The 20,537-nt window shown below is 35.8% G+C and overlaps 1 protein-coding gene across 8 annotated transcripts in view; it reads right to left on the minus strand.

Moving 5' to 3' along the window:
* LAMA2 (laminin subunit alpha 2) overlaps positions 1-20,537 on the minus strand; it is a 772,685-nt gene that overhangs the window by 309,460 nt on the left and 442,688 nt on the right. For all 8 annotated transcript variants that reach the window (XM_050788287.1, XM_050788283.1, XM_050788285.1 and 5 more), the window contains exons 11-12: positions 12,535-12,675; positions 9,832-10,005 (exon numbers count right to left, since the gene is read on the minus strand). In XM_050788287.1, coding sequence (XP_050644244.1) covers positions 9,832-10,005; positions 12,535-12,675 — 315 coding nt within the window. The remainder of the gene's footprint in view (positions 1-9,831; positions 10,006-12,534; positions 12,676-20,537) is intronic.

A 20,537-nucleotide genomic window follows, 5' to 3' on the forward strand; every position in this document is an offset into this window, starting at 1 on the left:
GTGATACATTCAACTTCTATTTCTCTGAAACAATCTTTGTTTTTTCTTCATTTTTGGAAGATATTTTTGCCTGGTAAAGAATTATAAACTGATAGTATTTGTTTTGTTTGTTTGATTGCTTGCATTGCTTTTTCCTAATACTTTAACATATCTCTGTATTGCATTCTGGCTTGCAAAGTGTCCTGGTCCATTCAGGCTGCTACAACAAAATAACACAGACTAGGTAGGTTTTAAGCATTAAAAATATATTGCTCACAGTGCTAGAGACTGAGAAGTCCAAGATCCACGCATCAGCAGATTTGATGTCTGGTGAGGGCTTGCTCTCTGTTTCCAAGGTGGTACCTCCCTGCTGCCCCTTCACGTAAAGGAAAGGGCAAGGCAGCATCCTCAACCTCTTTTATAAGGGCATTAATCCCATTCATGGAGATTAGAGCCCTCATGACTTAATCACTTCCGCAAAGCCCCACCTCTTAATATTATCACATTAGGCATTAGGTTCCAGCATATAAGTTTTAGGAGGACACCAACATTCAGACCATAGCATATCATGCCTCACAAGAGACTGCTCTTCCTTATCTTTGTTCCTCTGCACCTGTTATTTATTTTTTTTCTTTTCGTTCTTTTTTTTTTTTTTTTGACGGAGTCTCGCTCTTTTGCCTAGGCTGGAGTATAGTGGCGTGATCTTGGCCTACTGCAACCACCGCCTCCCAGGTTCAAGTGATTCTCCTGCCTCAGCCTTCCGAGCAGCTGGGACTACAGGTGTGCACACCACGCCCAGCTAATTTTTGTATTTTTGGTAGAGATGGGGTTTCACCATATTGGCCAGGCTGGTCTTGAACTCCTGACCTCATGATCCACCCGCCGTGGCCTCCCAAAGTGGTGGGATTACAGGCATGAGCCACCGTGTCTGGCAATGTTATTTTTTTCTCTGGCTGCTTTTACAAATTTTCCAGTTATCTGTCTTTTTAATAATTTGATTCTGATACATCTTGACATGATTTTCTTGCCATTTGGGATTCTGTTTCCATTGATTGATTTTCCTCCTGGTTGTGGTTTATATGCTGTGCTTGTTTATGTACCTGGTAATTTTTGATTTGATGCCAGACATCATGAAGTTTGCATTGTTGAGTGCTGGATTTTGTTGTAATTAAATACTATTGGACTTTGTTCTGGCATGTAGTTAATTTATTTGAAATAAGTCGACTTCTTTTAAGGCTTGTTTTTAAGATTTGTTGGGGTGAACCTAGAGTAGCTTACAGTTTGGAGCTAATTTAGTCCCTGTTATGAAGGCATTCCACGTTGGGTGGTAGGAAAGTAAACTATTACCAGCCCTGTATCAGCTCAGGAATTGTTTCTCTTACTACTTTTTAGTGATTCTTCCATTACCCTTAGGTAGTTTTCTCTCACATACTTACAACTCAGTACTCTAGATTCTCTTTACAGGTATCTGCAGCTCTCTCCTCCTCTCTCTCTGTATAGGTCAGGTCCCTCTTCCCTTGTATGCTGCCTCACAAATGCTAGCTGCCTGGGCCTCCATGAACTCTAATCTCTGTCTTTCCATTTCACAAGGCCAGGCTATGTTTGGCTTTTTTCTCAATACACCAATGCACTTCACCCTGGAGACAGTCCCCAGGCAATAATCTTGGGGCAACTGTAAACCTCACCTCATTTGTTTCTTTTTTTCAGAGATCACAGTTTTATGCTATCTGTGGAACAGTGTCTAAAAACTGTTGTTCCACATTATTTCCCCCTCAGGTTTTCTTGTTGTTTAAGGCAGATAAGGAAATCTAGACACTATTATTCAGTTAGTCAGGAGCAGAAATCCAATGTGTTGTCTTTATAAACGCTTGTTTTTAGCATAATTTTTGAACATTTATGATTTGTTTCAAGGGGAGTTTATTTTTATGTATAATGTGGAGTAAAGATGCAAAAATTTTAATTTTTTCTCTAGATAATCAGTGGTACCAGACCATTTACTGTATAGGGTCTATCCTATTGTCATTGATCTGCAATGCTTATTTCATTAAAAATTAAGTATTCATATATGTATGCAATGTCTATGGGCTATTTTTTCAGTTCCATTGGTTTATTTTCACACTAATAACATTTTGCCTTAATCATTATATCTTTTAAAGTAAATCCTAACTCTTTATATCAGGTAAGATTTTTACAAGGGCATTAACTCTATTCATGGAGATTAGAACCCTCATGACAATCACTTTCCAAAAAGACCCACCTCTTTCCTTTAGAATTTCTATATATATGTATATATACATGTCCTTCTTTTTTTTTTTTTTTTTTTTTTTTGGAGAGTCTCTCTTGACGCCCCCGGCAGGAGTGCAGTGGCCCAATCTTGGCTCACTGCAGCCTCTGCCTCCTGAGTTCAAGTGATTATCTTGCCTCAGCCTCCTGAGTAGCTGGGATTACAGGCACCTGTCAACACACCCGGGTAATTTTTGTATTTTTAGTAGAGACAGGGTTTTGCTATGTTGACCAGGGTGGTCTTGAACTTCTGACCTCTGGTGATCCACCCGCCTTGGCCTCCCAAAGTGCTGGGATTACAGACGCGAGCCATCGTGCCCTGCTTAGAATTTCTTTTGATTATTCTTGGCCATTGGCTTTTCCCTACAAATTTAATCCTTGGTACTATTTATATTTATTGCTATTACACATGGCTTCTTAAAAATTATTTTTGTAAAGTGTTGATATAAAGAAATATGATTGACTTTTGTATATTACTTTTGCATATAGTCCCCTTATTGACTCACTGATTAAGAATTGTCTGTAGATTCTTTTGATTTTACAAAGCAGTTAATTATATCATCTACACGTGAGTTTTATTTCTTCCTTTCTGATTCCTATATATTTTATTTCCTATCTACTGCACTGTCCAGATCTTCTAGCACAATGTTAAATGCAAGTCGTGATAGTGACAACTGTTTCATGTTTGTGATCTTAAACAATACTTTAAAGATTTTATGTTAAGTAAGATACTTGCTATTGATTTTTATGTAGGTAGCCTTCATCAGTTAAAGTGCTTTTCCAACTCTAGTTTTCAAAATTTTTCAGACATGAAGAATGTTTAATTAATTTTACCCATTTCTTTTTCTGCATCTATTGAGATAATTGATTTTTTTCTCTTTTAATCAGTCAATATGGTCAACTACTTAAACCCGTTTTCTAATTTGAAAGTAACCTTAAACACCGATAATAAAATCCACTTAGCCAATTTAGCCTGACTATTTTTATAAACTGATGTATTTGGCTTGTTAATGTTTTATTTAGGATATTTTCATCCATATTCATGAGTGGCTTTGGGTAGGGGTTTTCTTTTTCATAGTCCTCTTGTCAAGATTTTATATCAAGTCACATAAAATTACTTGAAGAGCAGGTCCCAGTTGTTCCATTCTCTGGAAAGTTTGTATAATTTTGCATTTAAAAAAAATTTTGAGTTTTGATTGAACTTACTTGCAAACAAATAGGCTTGGAATTAACTTCATTGGATGGTTTATTGCACTGCTGATTCAATTACTTTAATGTTTATCTGACATTATAGATTTTTTTCCTTTGAGTCAGTTTTATTAAGTTGCATTTTCCTAGAAAGATATTCCTTTTTCTAAATTGTATTCTAATTTATTGTGTGTAAATTTTCATAATACTCTTAATTTATTTTCTGATACTTCCTTATTTGTTTATTTTTGAAGTAATTGCAGTTACGTCCATTTTTACATTTCTAAAATTGTTTATGTGCGCTTCACCCACTTTTTGCTTGATTAATCTTGCCAGAGCTTTGAAACCATTTTAAAAAGTTGGTGGATTTGTGTTTTTTCTATTGACATTTGTTATTCATCTCATTCATTTGTATTTATACAAATTCATATCTTTGTTGTTCCCTTTCTTATGCTTTCTTTTGAATAAGCTGCTTCAGTATCTCTATTCCAAAGATCAATGCCCTGCAAGAACTCATAAACTTAACTGATTGAAAAAAATGCTTAATTGGAAGAGGCTATACACACATCTGGACAGTAATCCTGGCTCTATTTCTTCTTAATTTGGATTTCTTGGTTTATTAGCTGATGACTTGGGTCATGTATATTAACAAAGATAAAAAGAGAAATTCACAAGTAAGGTAAATATTTTGGGTGACATGTGTTTTGTGCAGAATCTGTACAAACACTACCTCCTTTGTCCTGACCAGTAAATTCCTGCCAATGTAGCCCTAGATCATGTAAGTTTTGTTGCCAACCACATCACACATCAACCCTCACTGAAATTACTGTTAAGTAAGCTATTTTGTTTTTCTCATGAGTTTTTATCAAATGGAACATTTTCCTATCTAGTATTCATTCAGCTGATGAATTGTAAACAAAATGGAAAACACTGTAAATAGAATGCATGTGAAGATTAAAATGCTTTTCATATAAAAATTTGTAATGTGAGAACTAGTGCTTTATAAATTTAATTAGGAAAAATGTCAAGAGAATGTTATGACAAGGGTAGGTAAGACAGAGATTTCTATGTTTGACCTTGAGCTCTTGCATTTGTGCTAGTTTTACATAGCAGATTCTATCATAGCTATGGGAAATAAATCAGTCCTTGATTTTTTTGTTTTTTAATACTTATTTTCTTATTTATCCTTAACAATTTACAAACCAAAAAGCATCAGAGACAGGTCTCAGTTTAGAGGTTTATTTGTCAAGGTTAAGGACCATGGCCTATGACACAGCTTCAGGAGGTCCTGAGAATATGCGCCCAAGATGATTGGGTTACAGCTTGGCTTTATATATTTTAGGGAGACAAAAGTTGCAGGCAAAGACATACACCAATACTTGTAAGTTATACACTGGTTCGGCCCAGAAAGGTAGGACATCTCGAAGCAAGGTGGGGGCTTTCAAGTCATTGATGGATTCAAAGATTTTCTGACTGGCAATTAGTCAAAAGAGTAAAATTATGCCTGAAGAGTTGATGTCAGCTTGAGTTAAGAGGGTTGATTGTGGAAGCCATGGCCCTTGTCAGGTAGATGAAGCCTCCAGGTAGTAGGCTAAAGTAGCAGGCTGATGGTGAATGTCTCTCACCAGACCTTAAAAGGTATCTGACTCTCCAGAAAAGACTTAGTAAGGGCAGGAGATTCTCTATAGAATGCAAATTTCCCCAAGAGACAGCTTTGCAAGGCCATTTCATATGTCAAAGAAATATATTTTGGTATAAAATACTTTGATTTCTTTTAGGGTCTCCTATCTGTTATGTTATGCTATACCAGAGTGAGGTTGGAATTTGGTATCTTGCTGCTGTAAAGCGTCTGTCTAGTCAGTTTTAAAATCTCTGTTTTAATGTTACTGTTGGTCTGTTGTGTCTAAACTCCAAAGGGAGCATCGTATAATGAGGAATGTGTAACCATCCCTTCCCATGATGTTCAGGTTTCTTTGGGATTTTCAGGTTTCTTTGGGATTCCCTTGGCCAAGATGGCGGTTCATTTGGTCAGGGGGCTTAGAATTTTATTTTTGGTTTACAAATTAATTCAGTTTATTTTAGGCAGCAAACCTTCTTCCTGGTTCTACTCCATTGCCAAGTCAGTCTTGATGGGATCTGATTTATGGAATAAAAATCAACCATAGTTGATTTATCCTGTTTGCTTTTATAGCCATGCCATTCTTCACTTGCATAATGATCTTCTTAACTAACCCACTTAATCCAAGATCTAAATAGGAGGAAATTATGGATGGGGAGGAGGGGTTTGAACTTCACTGTTGAATAATTTTGAGGACTATGAAGGAAGATGTCACAAATACGAAAGGAGAGTGGAACATATTTGTTAGTGAGTTTTTAATTATTTTGTAAAGCAAGACAGAATTCATCTTTCAACTCACACAAATCTAACTCAATGGGCATTTCTGACCAATCCAAAAAAAAAAAAAATTCTTAGAATTTTGTTTGTGTTAAGCATGTAGCATCAATTACATAGTACTTGTTGAGCTTCTTTTATGTGATAAGATCTACCCTGTCCTATATATCTCAAATATCAATTTCCTTCTTCAAATCTATGGCTTTAATTTGAGATCTGTGAAACAAAACTGAAAGTCAAGCAAGAACAACAAAAGAATTTACCAGAGATTACTTTTAGAAGCCAGGTGCTACTATGTCAGCAGACTCTCCTAATGTGCATCTTAAACTAGGTTGTAGGTATTCTTGGCAACTACATGAAAAAATTTAAAGGCTTCTCTAAGCTAGAAACAGAAAGACAGCATAATGCTGTAGAAAATAAGCATGTTTGGGTGAAGAACAAATCATATAAGATTAATTTAATAATGTTCAGAGACAGAATTTCAAACCTTAATGGTAATACAGGAACAGTAGACAAGCCAAGCTAGCTTCTCTCAGAACTTACAGATGCAAAGAGAATTGCTTTTGGAAGCTGCATTAACTATTTCAGACCACTAGGGTAACCTTAAGTAAATGACTGTCACAATGTTCCAGTAGCACTTAGTTTACTAAGGCAGTAAATTATCCCAACTCTGAAATTCCCAAACTGTTTCTGAGTAGCTGTAGCCTGCAGCAAACCAGCAGGATTCTTTGTCCTCTAGCTCTTTCCACTGCTGCCTGGTTGCTTAAACAAATGCTCTAAAACCAAGCATTAACATTTGCCAAGCATTTTGTGAAATGCACCTGGGATAGCCCTGTGGGTGCCTGATTTAATTCTCTTTGACTATCAAGAATAAGGCGGGGAAAAATTAACACTTTATTCTGCCAGTTGTGCCAAATCTTCACTGGTACATAGGGGAAAAAAATTGAGGAATAATTCCTAGCTGAGATTGTGGGAATTTCAAAAATAGAAAGTATAAAAATGTGCTAAATTTTCCTAGGCCTCATCCATTATCCACACATGCACTTATAATCACTTACTTATACTTCGTTATTCCAAAAGAGTAAAAATGTGAAAAATGTTTCGCAGGATACAAGGTACTCCTTTGCTAAATTGGCTAGTATTCTTGAGTTTTATTACAACCAGGCAGACACCCATGTGAGCAAAAGTGTGTCCCATGTCAGCACACTTTTATTATTTGGGATTAGGCTCCTAAAAAAAGAATAACGGCATGTGGCATCTCCATTATAAGAGAACACGCACACCATATCTCCCTTCTGTTAGAAGAAGGCTTATAATCAAGCAACTTGGAAAATGTTTGAAAGTCTGTATATAAATATTTAGGAAAAGCTAATAGCATCTCATAATTTTTTCCAATTAGGAAATAACACTAAAAAAGCAGAGGAAGGATTATGTACCATAGCCTCTCGGTCATGGATGTAAATAAAATTCAACATTTAAGCAGATGCATTTGTATCTTGATATGCTATTTCTGTCAGATTCTGGCAATGGTTCTGATTCGAACAGCAATTACTGGTAAAGAATTCAGCCTCAGCTGGGTGTGGTGTCTCATACCTGTAATTCCAGCACTTTGGGATGCTGAGGCAGGTGGGTCACGAGGTCAGGAGATCGAGACCATCCTGGCTAACATGGTGAAACCCCATCTCTACTAAAAATACAAAAAAAAATTAGCTAGGCGTGGTGGCGGGCACCTGTAGTCCCAGCTACTAGGGAGGCTGAGACAGGAGAATGGTGTGAACCCGGGAGGCGGAGCTTGCAGGGAACCGAGATCTTGCCACTGCACTCCAGCCTGAGCGACAGAGCGAGACTCCGTTTAAAAAAAAAAAAAAAAAGAAGAGAAAAAGATTTTAGTTTCAGCTATTTAGAAAAGTGGCTTTATTGAATTTACCGACAAGGCCCTACAATTTTCCATTTCCTTAGCAAGATATTAAATCAACCAAGCTAAGCGTGTCATCATGACTATAATTTACGTGATGTGACATGACAGTTAAGATGTACTGTGGTAATTTCTGAGAGCTTGCAGTATTATTGTAGTATCAAAAATTTATATGGTTCAGTTATTAAGGCAAATTGTTTCATTCATACTGAGATGCCTGAGAGTAAACCACCAAGGGCTTCACGTTACATTAAAAATGTCCTCCGTATTCAAACAATTTGTACACCCTGTTACTGTTATTTTGTTCACCGAATGGAAACAGCAGCACAGGCAAGAACAGCGTTTTGATGTGAAAATGATTGGTAGGGGAATATGAAGAGCTTCATTGTGGGTTATAAGAAAGAAACATTTCAACCAGGATAAGGGAAGTTATCTTCGGGAACCAACAACTACTAATGGGATGTCCAAATTCTTTGTTCTGATTCTATCGAATATTCCATTTGCTTGCTTTCCTTCTGTCAGTTTGATTGTCAGCCAACAGAAAAAAAATGCATATGACCAAAGAAGAAAGGATGGAAAATCTGGTAAAGAATATTTCTATTTTAAGCTACTTTAAATAAGTGTTGCCATCATATAAGAAATAAGACCTTTGAAATTCATCCAATTTTGACCTAAGGCTCTTCTTGGAACTCCTCAGAGTAGTTTTTTTTTAAAAAAATTGACAGTACATTTTTATATTTTTTTTTGGCAATTTTAAGCAGTGGAAATTCAAGTCCTACATGCTATTTTGTTCTTTTTGGGAATACCAGAGTTTCCTAAATAGAATAGAATAAAATGACTTCTTGATGTAAAGGGCCTTGCAAATAGAAGTTTAATTTGATTTTTATTACAGCTATTGAATTTTATGCAACATACGCTGTCTCTTAGAATACATGTTCATTGAAAATGTGTTTTAGACATTTACACACTTTTTGTAATAGCATTTAGAGGTCTGTTAAAAATAAGAAAACGGCCATGAGTTAAAAATGTTTCAACCAGCCAACACCACAAGTTCCCATTCACTGAGTAGCATATGAGATACTAAGTTTTTCTATTTCAATACTCACATGCCATGCAAGAAAACCACTGACTATAAACATACTTTTATTTGCTTAATCAATGACGATTTCTTCATAAATAATGCTATATTTTGTTAGGTGTAAACTAGGCTTAAACAGCATCAATTCACGAAGGGATTTTCCCATCACAGCTTCTGGTGTGATCAGGTATTTTAACTATCAGCTGAGAAGGTATTAACTTTCACACAACAAGCAAGTATTCACGTTTATAAAGAAGTCACCAAATTTTATTTCCAACGAAGTATTAGGCAAGATAAACTAAAATTCTAAACCCCAAGATATCTATGTAGATAGACATAATCCACAACAGAAAAAAATAAGCCTGTATGTCTGAGGCTGCTACATTTGTTTATCTGTGTATGTTTTTACGTATGTGTGGGCTTTAAAACAAACATGTGCTTCCAATCTGGCACTTTTAGGGTAGTTTCTGTCTGAGCTCCAGGAAATATGTTGTTTACATAAGCCTCCTGGCAAGCATTTAATTAGTTATGTAATACATTTCTTTTCCAATTAACATTCATATCAGGTAGAAGGAAAAGTAAATCTCTTGAGTATCAGTTTTGTAATGGAATAGAAACAGATGAGAAAACCTTCAGTAAATATCCCACCATAAACAACTCCAGAAAACAGTTCTTTTCACATAAGCACAACACAGTTTCTTCCAATAGCTGTAATTTGCTTTACAAAATACCCTAGAGGCTTCATTAATTTATTTGCCCATTCAAAAAGTTTACATAGAACATCAACTATACAAAGTTGCATATTAGGGATGTCGTGGCTGGTTAAGGTCTTGTGCAACATGGAAGAGACGCCCAACTCAATGTGATTTAGCTGGTTCTGGCAATCCAACCCAGTGTGTATTTAATTTTGTTTTTCTCTAAAAGAATTACCAACTAAAACCCATTCTCACCATCAGTCAGTTAAAGCAGAATAGTGGGAATCAAGCGTGGACTTACTTTGTTTCCCAGATAGGAAGCCGGTGCGCTCCAGTAGTAGCTGTGCGGCAGGGCTTGCCGGGCCTCCGCGTTACTGATGCTGATCTGCTGAGGTGAGTCCGAGTCGTCCTGCTGGGGAGCCACTCGAATGCGGCCAGAAAGGTCAGTCAGATACCAGCCACTCATATCTTGTATCTTAGAGAAAACACACGTCATCATTAATTAAAAAAAAAATATCTCTAAGCTTCATTTTCTTTCATGTTCCTGGTCATGTCTACTTTTGGAAATTAAAAAAAAAAAACTACAAACATTTAAAAAAAACATGAGCATTATGAATATCATTAGACATATGTACTCATGTAGGTTTCCATTGTTTATTTTTTTCCTCGATGTTTCTAGGAGTTTCCAAGGTATTCTATAATAATCTGTTTTCATTGAACTTATGCTTTTTAAAAGATTGTCGTTCCAAATACCACTTTCTTAAACATAGAAACTCACTCAAAGTCATACAACGGTTATAACATACACTTAATCAAACAGTTGGACTTTCAGTTCCATATTTTTTACTCCACTAGTAATTTCTTGTTGCTTTTAGAAAAATTTCTACTTTGAGCCTTAAGGATATTTGAACCCACCGGCCTGTTACTATGACAACACCTCGCAATACTGTATGTATTCCTTCAAACAGGGTCAGAAGTTCTGTGGGGACCCACAGCCTAGATCCCTGACCCAGAAATGGAAGGAACCTTAAAGGAGGAATCAGGGAATGCATAATGATTTGTTTTTACATCTTTATGCTCCAGCCAAGTTCAGGCCCACAGCTACATGTCTAATTTAAAGCATCCTACCCAGTCAGGACAAAACACTGATTACTGAGGGCTTAGGGTACAAGCTATCAGGAACCTACTAGACATGCATGAGCTGCTTCATGTTGTGGGTGATGGGAAGCAGAATGCTAAGGGTGACTCTATGTGGATGAAATATTTTTAAAACTTTCTTCATAGATTATTTGACTCTGCTTATCCCAAAGCTGTGAAATCACTGAGATTTCTTTGGTTAAATGAGAAATAGAAACCAGGTACAACCTGTTGACTTACTGGACAATAAGTAATATATTCCTTGCTCTTCTTCCCTTTCTAACGTCACCCTTGAGGCATTCTAAGACAGTTGAGTGGGATTCTGTGTCTCTAGCATCTGATGATCAAAGCTTGAGTACCAGCTCTGCCCCTTGGCTGGCTATGAAACTTTGATCTGTCAGTGGAGTAGTCTGGAGGGTGTGGTGGGACTTTGTAAACAAAATGAGGAAGTTAGACTAGATGTCCATCTGTGCTTGATTCTTTGAAGTCTGCTCTGAAAGCAATATAGTTGATAAAGTATAGATAATATTTCATAATATGAGGTTTGACTTAAAAGCACTGCAGGCAGAGAAAATATTTGATAGCTCTGTTCAGGATTAGTCCGCTGATTAAAGTTGAAAGGAAGAAGTGTTTAGGAAATAGTTTATCTAAATAGCAGTCTTTATAAAACACAACTCTGATAATGTCAGTCCTTAGCTTAAAATTCTTCAATGACACTCCAAGTAAAATATCTCAAATTCGTAGCATATTCAACCCTATAAGTTCTAGCTTCTCATTCCCCTCTCTAGATTTCTCTCTCTCTCTAGCCCATTTCCTACCATTCTACACTCTTAAGTCCAGCCACATAGGCTGTGTAAAATTCCCAGAAAGTCCCATTTTCCTCTGACACTCTTCTGTATAGGGAGACAACATGCTGTCTGCACAGAGTTGAAAAGGCAGTAAGTAGTGTAGGCAATGAAGTCAGAAAAGTAAAGACATTCATGTTAAACAAAGAAAATTTTTAGGCCGGGCACGGTGGCTCACATCTGTAATCCCAGTACTTTGGGAGTCCGAGGCAGGTGGATCACGAGGTCAGGAGATCGAGACCATCCTGGCTAACATGGTGAAACCCCGTCTCTACTAAAACATACAAAAAATTAGCCGGGCGTGGTGGCGGGCGCCTGTAGTCCCAGCTTTTTGGGAGGCTGAGGCAGGAGAATGGTGTGAACCCGGGAACTAGAGCTTGCAGTGAGCCGAGATTGCGCCACTGCACTCCAGCCTGGGCAACAGAGCACGACTCCATCTCAAAAAAAAAAAAAAAAAAGAAAGAAAGAAAATTTCAGTTGCTATTAAATAGTTTAATAGTTTTTCAAGCCAACTCAGAATGAAGGTATTGTCTATATTTAATGTCCCCTTTTAATAATGAAAGAGCCTAGGCAACATCAAATAGTAACTAAAGGGTTGGTGGATAATATGTATTATGTATATAGATGATAAAGAGTTTTTCTCAACTTGCATACAAACATACTAGTAAATGGAAACTATAATTCATATCACAATGTCGTGTTTTCTCTCTTAAATCATGCACCCTTGGAGTTCAAACCTTAATTGCATTACTGTTTCATAGAGTAATCATGAACACTAAAAAGACAATGTCTACCTATTCTAAGAAATTCCAGTCTACACAATATTACAAATACAACCTCAAAGGCTTTGAGCAAAAATACAGAATAGCATTTGAAGAAAATTCCATTACTTCTTCATGTAACTTCATGTAGAAGTTCACTATCAGAAAAAAGTATGTAAAAATTTCTTACAAAGGAACCACAATGAAAGCAACAAAGAAGGCTGATGGGGCAGAAAACAGAACCAAATGGTGCTTGCTTACTTTGCCATAGGTCCAGTAGGAACTCTGACATCTGTTTGAAACACCTGAACAGAAACACTCATCGCAGCCTTTCCAATTATCCTCTTGCAAATTGAAGAAGCCGGATTTGCAACGACTACAGTCTCCTCCTTCAACATTCTCCTGAAAATAAAGAGATGTATCAGCAACAGAGGTATCCTTCAACATTATGAGCTGTGTCCATGTCTGTATAGGAAAATATTAACTGTACATTCTTCATTTTACCCTCTCAACTATATTTAAAGTATAATGATATTTTTAAAAATCTGCTCGAAAGCTCTATATTAAGCCATATCCATTCTAATTACACGGGTGAGAAAGATTACTGGATGCAAATCTCTCGTAAAAGTGACTATTTTGATCTTCATGTAGGTTGAGTGTAGAGTAAATGTCATGATAAATACCTGTGCAGGAATGAATTAGACTAAAATGGGGCCAGTTAGGTTCACTGTTCTGTTATTGAGGTACTTCATTTAATTTTATGGTAAAATTAAAGACATTAATACATGGATGTATAATAGAACATTGATATCACACCAGTTATAAATACTTTTCACATTTCAGATTAAAAATATGTACATTTGAGGCAAGCATAGGAACTTGACAGGTAGAGAAACTGGGGTAAAGATTAGATAAAGTAGAAAGGTAGCAAAGTTTTCTCCTAGTTAACTGTTTACAGTGTTTTCTGTAACACATCAGAACAATCAGTTAGTCACATAGTGATACTATGGGAAAGAGCTATTCTCATTCTGTGACTGCTCTCCAGACTGGTTTCATTAATCCTACTTTCAGTACACTGAAAAATTATTTGTATACAGTTGAGCCTAAAATGTGGACTCAGGCCAGTGAAAGCTGACCCTATAATGATAAACAGGGAAGGATGTAATCTCTCAATTTAAAGAGCAGTTAATCTTGACTAATACTTCTAAATGAAGGCATCCTGCTTTCCAGGAAACAGATTTGTAATATTCCCTACATACACATTTTCTCTACATTTCCCCTCTTCCTTGAATTCCCTTATTATCAGTTCTGAGGCTTTTTAATAAATTCCCTTGGACAACTAACTTCTCTCTCAATGTAGTTTTCATAGCCCTTTATACATTACCCCATCACAACCACAAAAAAGCATTGTTCAAAGATTGTTCTCTCTAGCTATCTACCATAATCTATTCAGGGGTAGAAACTCTGTCTTACTTATCTTTATAGTCTGAGAAAATAACATGGTTCCTGGTACAGCATTGAGCATTAGCTTCATCAAATTTACTAAGTTCAAATAAATCTCTTGGCTGTCATGTTTTTTTTGAAAAGTGCTATACACAGAGTACGAGCTTAATAAAAACATCTTTAAACAAACCCAGATTGAGCAGAAGATAGGGATGATAAAATCTGAGAACATATATGGAAAATCAGAAGAGAAGAGTAAAATAGCATGAAGAAATAAGGAGAAAATTTTAAGAATAAAGAAAGCGGTCCTCCTTATATCCAAGAGAATAATTTGTCTTAAATTAACTTTTTGATACTGAATTATTATGACTCATTTACAAACTCAGCCACTTCTATGTGGGAACCTTACTAAGCACTGCCATAAGATTTTTGCCAGCTTACTTTTTAAGGCAGATTTCAGACATTTTGAAATGATAGATATCAGCAAAACTAATCAAACTAATTTCAGACTTACAGTGACAAATAAATCCCCAAAGCACTAAAGTTGAGAGCATCTTCAAAAGAGTATAAAGGCAAGAAAGATGAAACATATCTGTAATTATGATTTAGTTTATTCCGTTGAGGACACAGTACAGCTGTTCTGTACACTGTGTTCTTATGCGCTTGGTCTAATCTACTTTTCATTTACTCTAATTTGAAAGCTTATAATGCCACTATTCTGAGATTCAGACTAAGTTCAACAATGAGAAATTTGCAGACACTAGCTACATTTTCCTTAGTTCCATTTTAGCCTAGTAAAATGACCTTGAAAAAATATGATTCAATAATTTCATATTCAATTTTATTTAATAACCTGAAGCAACATATTAGGGTAGGAATTCTAGGCACTCTGAAGATAAATAAGTCAAGGTCTTTGTCCTTAAAATCCAATATCTAGTTGGGTAAAAAGATATACTCACAATCAACTATAATGCAGGGTGGAATATGGTAAGTGCATCTGAGAAATGAATTAAATTATGGGCACATAGAGGAAGCACTAATTTCTGCTATAAGGCTTAAGGAAGCTTTATAACAGGAGTGGAGTTTGACCCGATCCTTGAAGCATGGTTTAAAAATTCAACTTATGGACATAGACAGAATGAGAGACTGATGTTAGCAAAGACATTGGGAACAAGAATTCATTTTAAAAGTTGGAGGTTCATTCATTATTTATTTTTCAAGACAAATGTGCAGGTTGAGCATCCCTAATCAGAAAATCCCAAATCTGAAATGTTTCAAAATTTGAAACTTTGGGGGCACCTATATGATGCTCAAAAGGAATGCTCATTGGAGCATTTCAGATTTTGGATTTTCTGATTAGGAATGATCAGCCAGTATGTATTCTGCAAATATTCCAAAATCTGAAAAAATCAAAAATCTGAAACATTTCTGGCCTCAAGCATTTTGGATAGGGATACTCAGTCTTGCATTTAATACTTCCTATATGCTAGAACTTCACTTGGTACTTGAGATCCAGGGCCCTGCCCTCAGAAAGCCCATCCTAAGAGATATTCCTTAGGAATTGGTAAGTCATTCATTAGCAGTTGTTCATTAGGAGATAAATCAACAGAACTATTCTTGAGTCACTTAAGTTGGCAGTAGCAAGTAAAATGTCTATAAAATGTAAGACATTGGCTTAAAGAAATCTTTCTTTACTACATTACAGAGTATATTTTATATAATTTAGAGTAGCACAATCCGAACACAGAAGTACCGTGTTCCGGGACTTTTGTGCACATCTTCATAGAGACCAAAGTTTCCCGCCTTCTACTAGCTTGTTAATATACATGATCTTGACAGTCTAGTTCCAATTCTTTCTATGTGTCTCCAGGGACATCATTGCTTTTTCAAACTTTCTTTGTGACTCATCAACCATTGTCATCCATGAGTCAGCTCCTAATTGCATTCCTGGCTTATTCTTGGAAGATCTTCTTGATATGAATATTCTAGGACTTACATTTTTTTTGATTCCCAGCTTGCAAGTGAGCCATTAGCTTTATGATTGAGCTCTTTGAATAATTTCACTTCCTCTGTTATCAATATCAATATCAAATTATGAATAAATGCTCTGTACATTATTTCTTATTGTTGCTTTATTATTTATATTATTCGTTCATCGCCTTATAGCTGAACTACTATATACAAGACATATGAGATATCAGACGGAATATAAAAATGCCCTCAAGAGGATTATAGTAAAGGAAGTAGGAATTTTCTTTTTTGCTATAGTTCCCTTAGCACAGTTTCCACCTGGAGAAATAGAGTCACGATAGTTTCCCTATGTACTTTCTGATGAGGCTGATTTCAGATAAGTATATCACAAGGTGGAAGAAAATCATTGTTGTAAGAGGCATACAGACAACATGTTCTGGACCTGACACCAAATTCATCACCAGAGTCCACTATGCCCCCGAAGAAAAAAATAAGGCAGAAAAACCACAAGGTTGAGCAAAAAAGATGTATCCCAAGATTTTCATAAGATTAAAATAGGGTACTGCCACGCTGTCCTCTTCCAGATGTAAGAATGTCTCCAGATGTAAAAATATCTGCTAAAGGGCATTTATTGAAATAAATAAATAGATAAATAAATACAAACAGTAAAACCATAATTTTATTCTTTTCTTGCCATTTATAAGATTGGCACAGACCATATATTATACCTTATTACCATCATCCAATTCAGTCCCTAAAGCACAGACCCTAAATTGACCCTAAATACCAAATGATGATGGTAAAAGTCTTGTACCTTCCAGATTGAATGTTATTTTAATCATCATGAAATTTCTATGTTCCTTTACAATTCTATAACTTATTTGTACTGATGAATTTTAAAAAGGTATTAACATATAAATAATTTTTTCTTTTTTTGTTTGTACTTCAATGGTTGCAAAAACATAATTTAATAAAAAAATTTAAAGTTGTTTTAACTGTTAATCTAAACAAAATGGAGTCTAATGTATTAAATCTCTCAGCATTCCTACTGGGAAACTCCTATTGATCCAATAAATTCATTTTAACACTTTATTTGTATAGAGTCCATTAGTGATTCTTTTCAATTTGCATAATTAATGATAACTTTCACACTAAAGCCTATAAAACAGGGTAATTTCTAGAATGCTACAGACTTCCACTCTAGAGATTAATATTCATTCCCTTATAACACCATATTTTCTTAAAACCAAATATTCGACTTTTGCTATTTCTATGCCATTATTCTAATCAATTATATTAATAAAATGAAATATGAACTGATAATTGTTACAGCAAGTCAGGGACCCCGAACTGAGGGACCAACTGGAGCCACAGCAGAGAAACACAAATTGTGAAGATTTCATTTTAATATGGACACATATCAGTTCCCAAAATTAATACTTTTATAATTTCTTATGCCTGTCTTACTTTAATCTCTTAATCCTGTTATCTTCGTAAGCTGAGAAGGTATGTCACCTCAGGACCACTATTGTGTTAAACTGTACAAATTGATTGTAAAACGTGTGTTTGAACAATATGAAATCAGTGCACCTTGCAAAAGAAAGGAATAACAGCAATTTTCAGGGAACAAGGGAAGACAACTATAAGGTCTGACTGCCTGTGGGGTCAGGCAGAATACAGCTATATTTTCCTTCTTGCAGAGCCTATAAATGGATATGCAAGTAGGGAAGATATCGCTGAATTCTTTTCCTTGCAAGGAATATTAATAATTAAGACCTTGGGAAAGGAATGCATTCCTTGGGGGAGGTCTATAAAGGCTGCTCTGGGAGTGTCTGTTTTATGCGGTTGAGATAAGGACTGAAATACTGAAATATACCCTGATCTCCTGCAGTACCCTCAGGCTTATTAGGGGGGGAAGAAACCCCACCCTGGTAAATTTGAGGTCAGACCAGTTCTCTGCTCTCGAATCCTGTTTTCTGTTGTTTAAGATGTTTATCAAGACAATACATGCACAGCTAAACATAGATCCGCATCAGTAATTCTAATTTTGCCGTTTGCATTGTGATCTTTGCTTTTGTCTGTGCCCTGTTTCCTCAGAAGCACGTGATCTTTGTTCTCCCTTTTGCCCTTTGAAGCATGTGATCTTTGTGAACTACTCCCTGTTCGTACACCCCTTCCCCTTTTGAAATCCTTAATAAAAACTTGCTGGTTTTGTGGCTCAGGTGGGCATCACAGTCCTACCAATATGTGATGTCACCCCCAGAGGCCCAGCTGTAAAATTCCTCTCTTTGTATTCTTTCTCTTTATTTCTCAGACCAGTCAACTCTTAGGGAAAATAGAAAGAACCTATGTTGAAATATTGGGGGCAGGTTCCCCCAATAGATAATATTCATTTTTCCATTGTAAATAATCCACACATAAATACTTTTATATTCTCACATATTATGATATTAAAACATGTCACTTCACTTTAGACTAGTGTTTTCAGTCTACTTAATCTATTTTTTTATTATCATGTCCCTACAGAACCTATATAGCCATTTTTTCATAATCATCCCCACCATGAAGCTTTAATACTCCAGATATATTTTATGTACAGATGCACCATGTGAATGTTTGCCTTCACATAAAATCAATGATATTTTTGTTCCCCAAGAACCAGTTTTCATTCTTTTAGGAAGAAATGTGTGCTTTAGACATCTATTTCTGTTGAACATAGCTCAATGTTGTGGCCTATGCTACAAAAAACTTATCACGGCTGCCTTTTTTTCTTTAGTTCTCTTTTCCCTTTAAAAACAAAGTTGAATTAGAAAAATTTTACTAAGTTCTTTTGTTTTTGATTTCTTGAAGTGAGATACTATCGTGTTGACATCAATTTTCTTTTTGCTGTAGTTTCCTCAGTACAGTTTTTCTCTGGAGAAATACAGTCACAGTATTTTTCTTATATTCTTTCTCATGGAAGCTTCTGCCTTATAAATTAGGTACAACTTCAGCAATACATACTGAACTGTGATTGTTAGTCAGCTTGGAGTACTACTGACAAAGTTACCAGGAATAGATACAGTGACATTTAAGTTATTTTTCTGTGATAATTGCTTCAGGAATTTCTCAGTCATGCTTGGTTTTTTGGTAGTTTGTAGTTAATTACAGGTTTTCTTCTGTTATGACCTTTATACTAATGCGTCCTAGTATTAAAAGAAGTTAACAAAACAAGGATAATTAGTTAATTAGCAGTATTTGTTGAGGACTTACTCCTAAAACACACTTTTCCAAGGCTAGATAATAGTTGATGGGTTAGGGAGGAGAAGGAAATACATAAACATTAGTTCTCACTTTTCACAAGCTTAGCTTTTAATAGTGTGAAAGAGAACCAGAGCTGGACAGTAGTTAAAACAATGAAAATAGGCTTCAGTGAAAAACTACTGCAATAGGGAAAAAGCGACCTTAGTAAAGAACTAGCCTCCATTCCCAATACAACATGAACAAGTAGGGATTCACAGCCAAGGAACAGGGTGGATATTTATAGCCATGGAGCAAGGATCAGGGGTGAACAATCATTAAGAAGAGACATCAGGGATATGGGGGATTCTTACTAAACCACATGAACAGGATTCCTGTTGAAGACAGGCCAGAGGGATCAGATATCAAGGGTAAGGGGTCATTCACACACTGACTTTGCAGAATTCTTGCTATAACCAAGCTAGGTTTGAGGACAAGGCTCAACGAAGAGGCCTCATCAAAAAGAGGACTCAGAGAAGCCTTTCCAAAGTTTGGTCAAGGAGTCTGTCAATGTAAAAAATTGGCTAACATAATGTTATTTGAACTGTAGCTGTTGCAAGAGATAAATTCCTGCATGAACCTTTTATGCCAAAAATTCTACATCTGTAATTTAGATTCAGGATTAAATGTACCATTGAAGGCCATTTGTAAAAATACCCAGGAATCAAGTCTACAGGTTAATGAAGTGACCATTCCTGTACACAAATGAAAAAGAAGGGGGAAATCCAAAACCAATAAAAATGTTAACACACCATAAAAATCCTTTCAGGGAAAAAGAACAGAAACTTATCTCTGCCTGAGAAAAGCAATATAAACAACAACAAAAAGTAATCCAATAGGTATTTATAGTTATACTTTATATTTGTACGGGGCTTCAATGTTATAATTATACCTATTGAAAGGCAAAAAGATTCAATGACACCATTTCATAGATTACAAAATAGAATCAGAAAGGCTAAATGACTGTTAAAGCTTCACGAGATTTTAGCTCTCTTCCTTCCATCTTTCTTTTGTATGAGTCATTGTGTTATCTTCTTATTGTACAATGATAAAGAAAATACATAGGGTCCATATCATCACCAGAGGTAAAATAGACATAAAACAGAATTAATAATTATGAGATCATAAAAGAAAAGAAAAGGGTTTGAAAAGTGATTATGCTATGAGAATGATATGATTTGAGGATGCAGGGGCAGCTTTCCTGTGAAAGTTGAAGTTAAGCCAAGCCATTAAAAATGCCTGGCTAAGCAAAGGAATAGGGCTAGAAATGAGATTTCCCAAGCAATTCGAATAGAACTTATAAAATTCCAGATGCTACAAAGAACTAATAGACTCAAGAAATTTAAGCAAAGCTGAAAAACAGTGACTGATACTCAAGAACATTCTGGAGAGGTAAGCCAAGGCCAGATCACATAGTCTCATGGGCCTGTAAGGACTTAATGGAAAAATGCAATAAAAACAAAGGAAAACAATACGAAAATACAGACTTTAATTTCTAGTCTTCTACTTCACTATTTATCTTTCTATTATAAGACTTTGATAAAACTAAAAGCACATATTCCTACCTAGAT

The sequence above is a fragment of the Macaca thibetana genome, chromosome 4 (assembly GCF_024542745.1).
Source record: "Macaca thibetana thibetana isolate TM-01 chromosome 4, ASM2454274v1, whole genome shotgun sequence".
NCBI lineage: Eukaryota > Metazoa > Chordata > Mammalia > Primates > Cercopithecidae > Macaca > Macaca thibetana.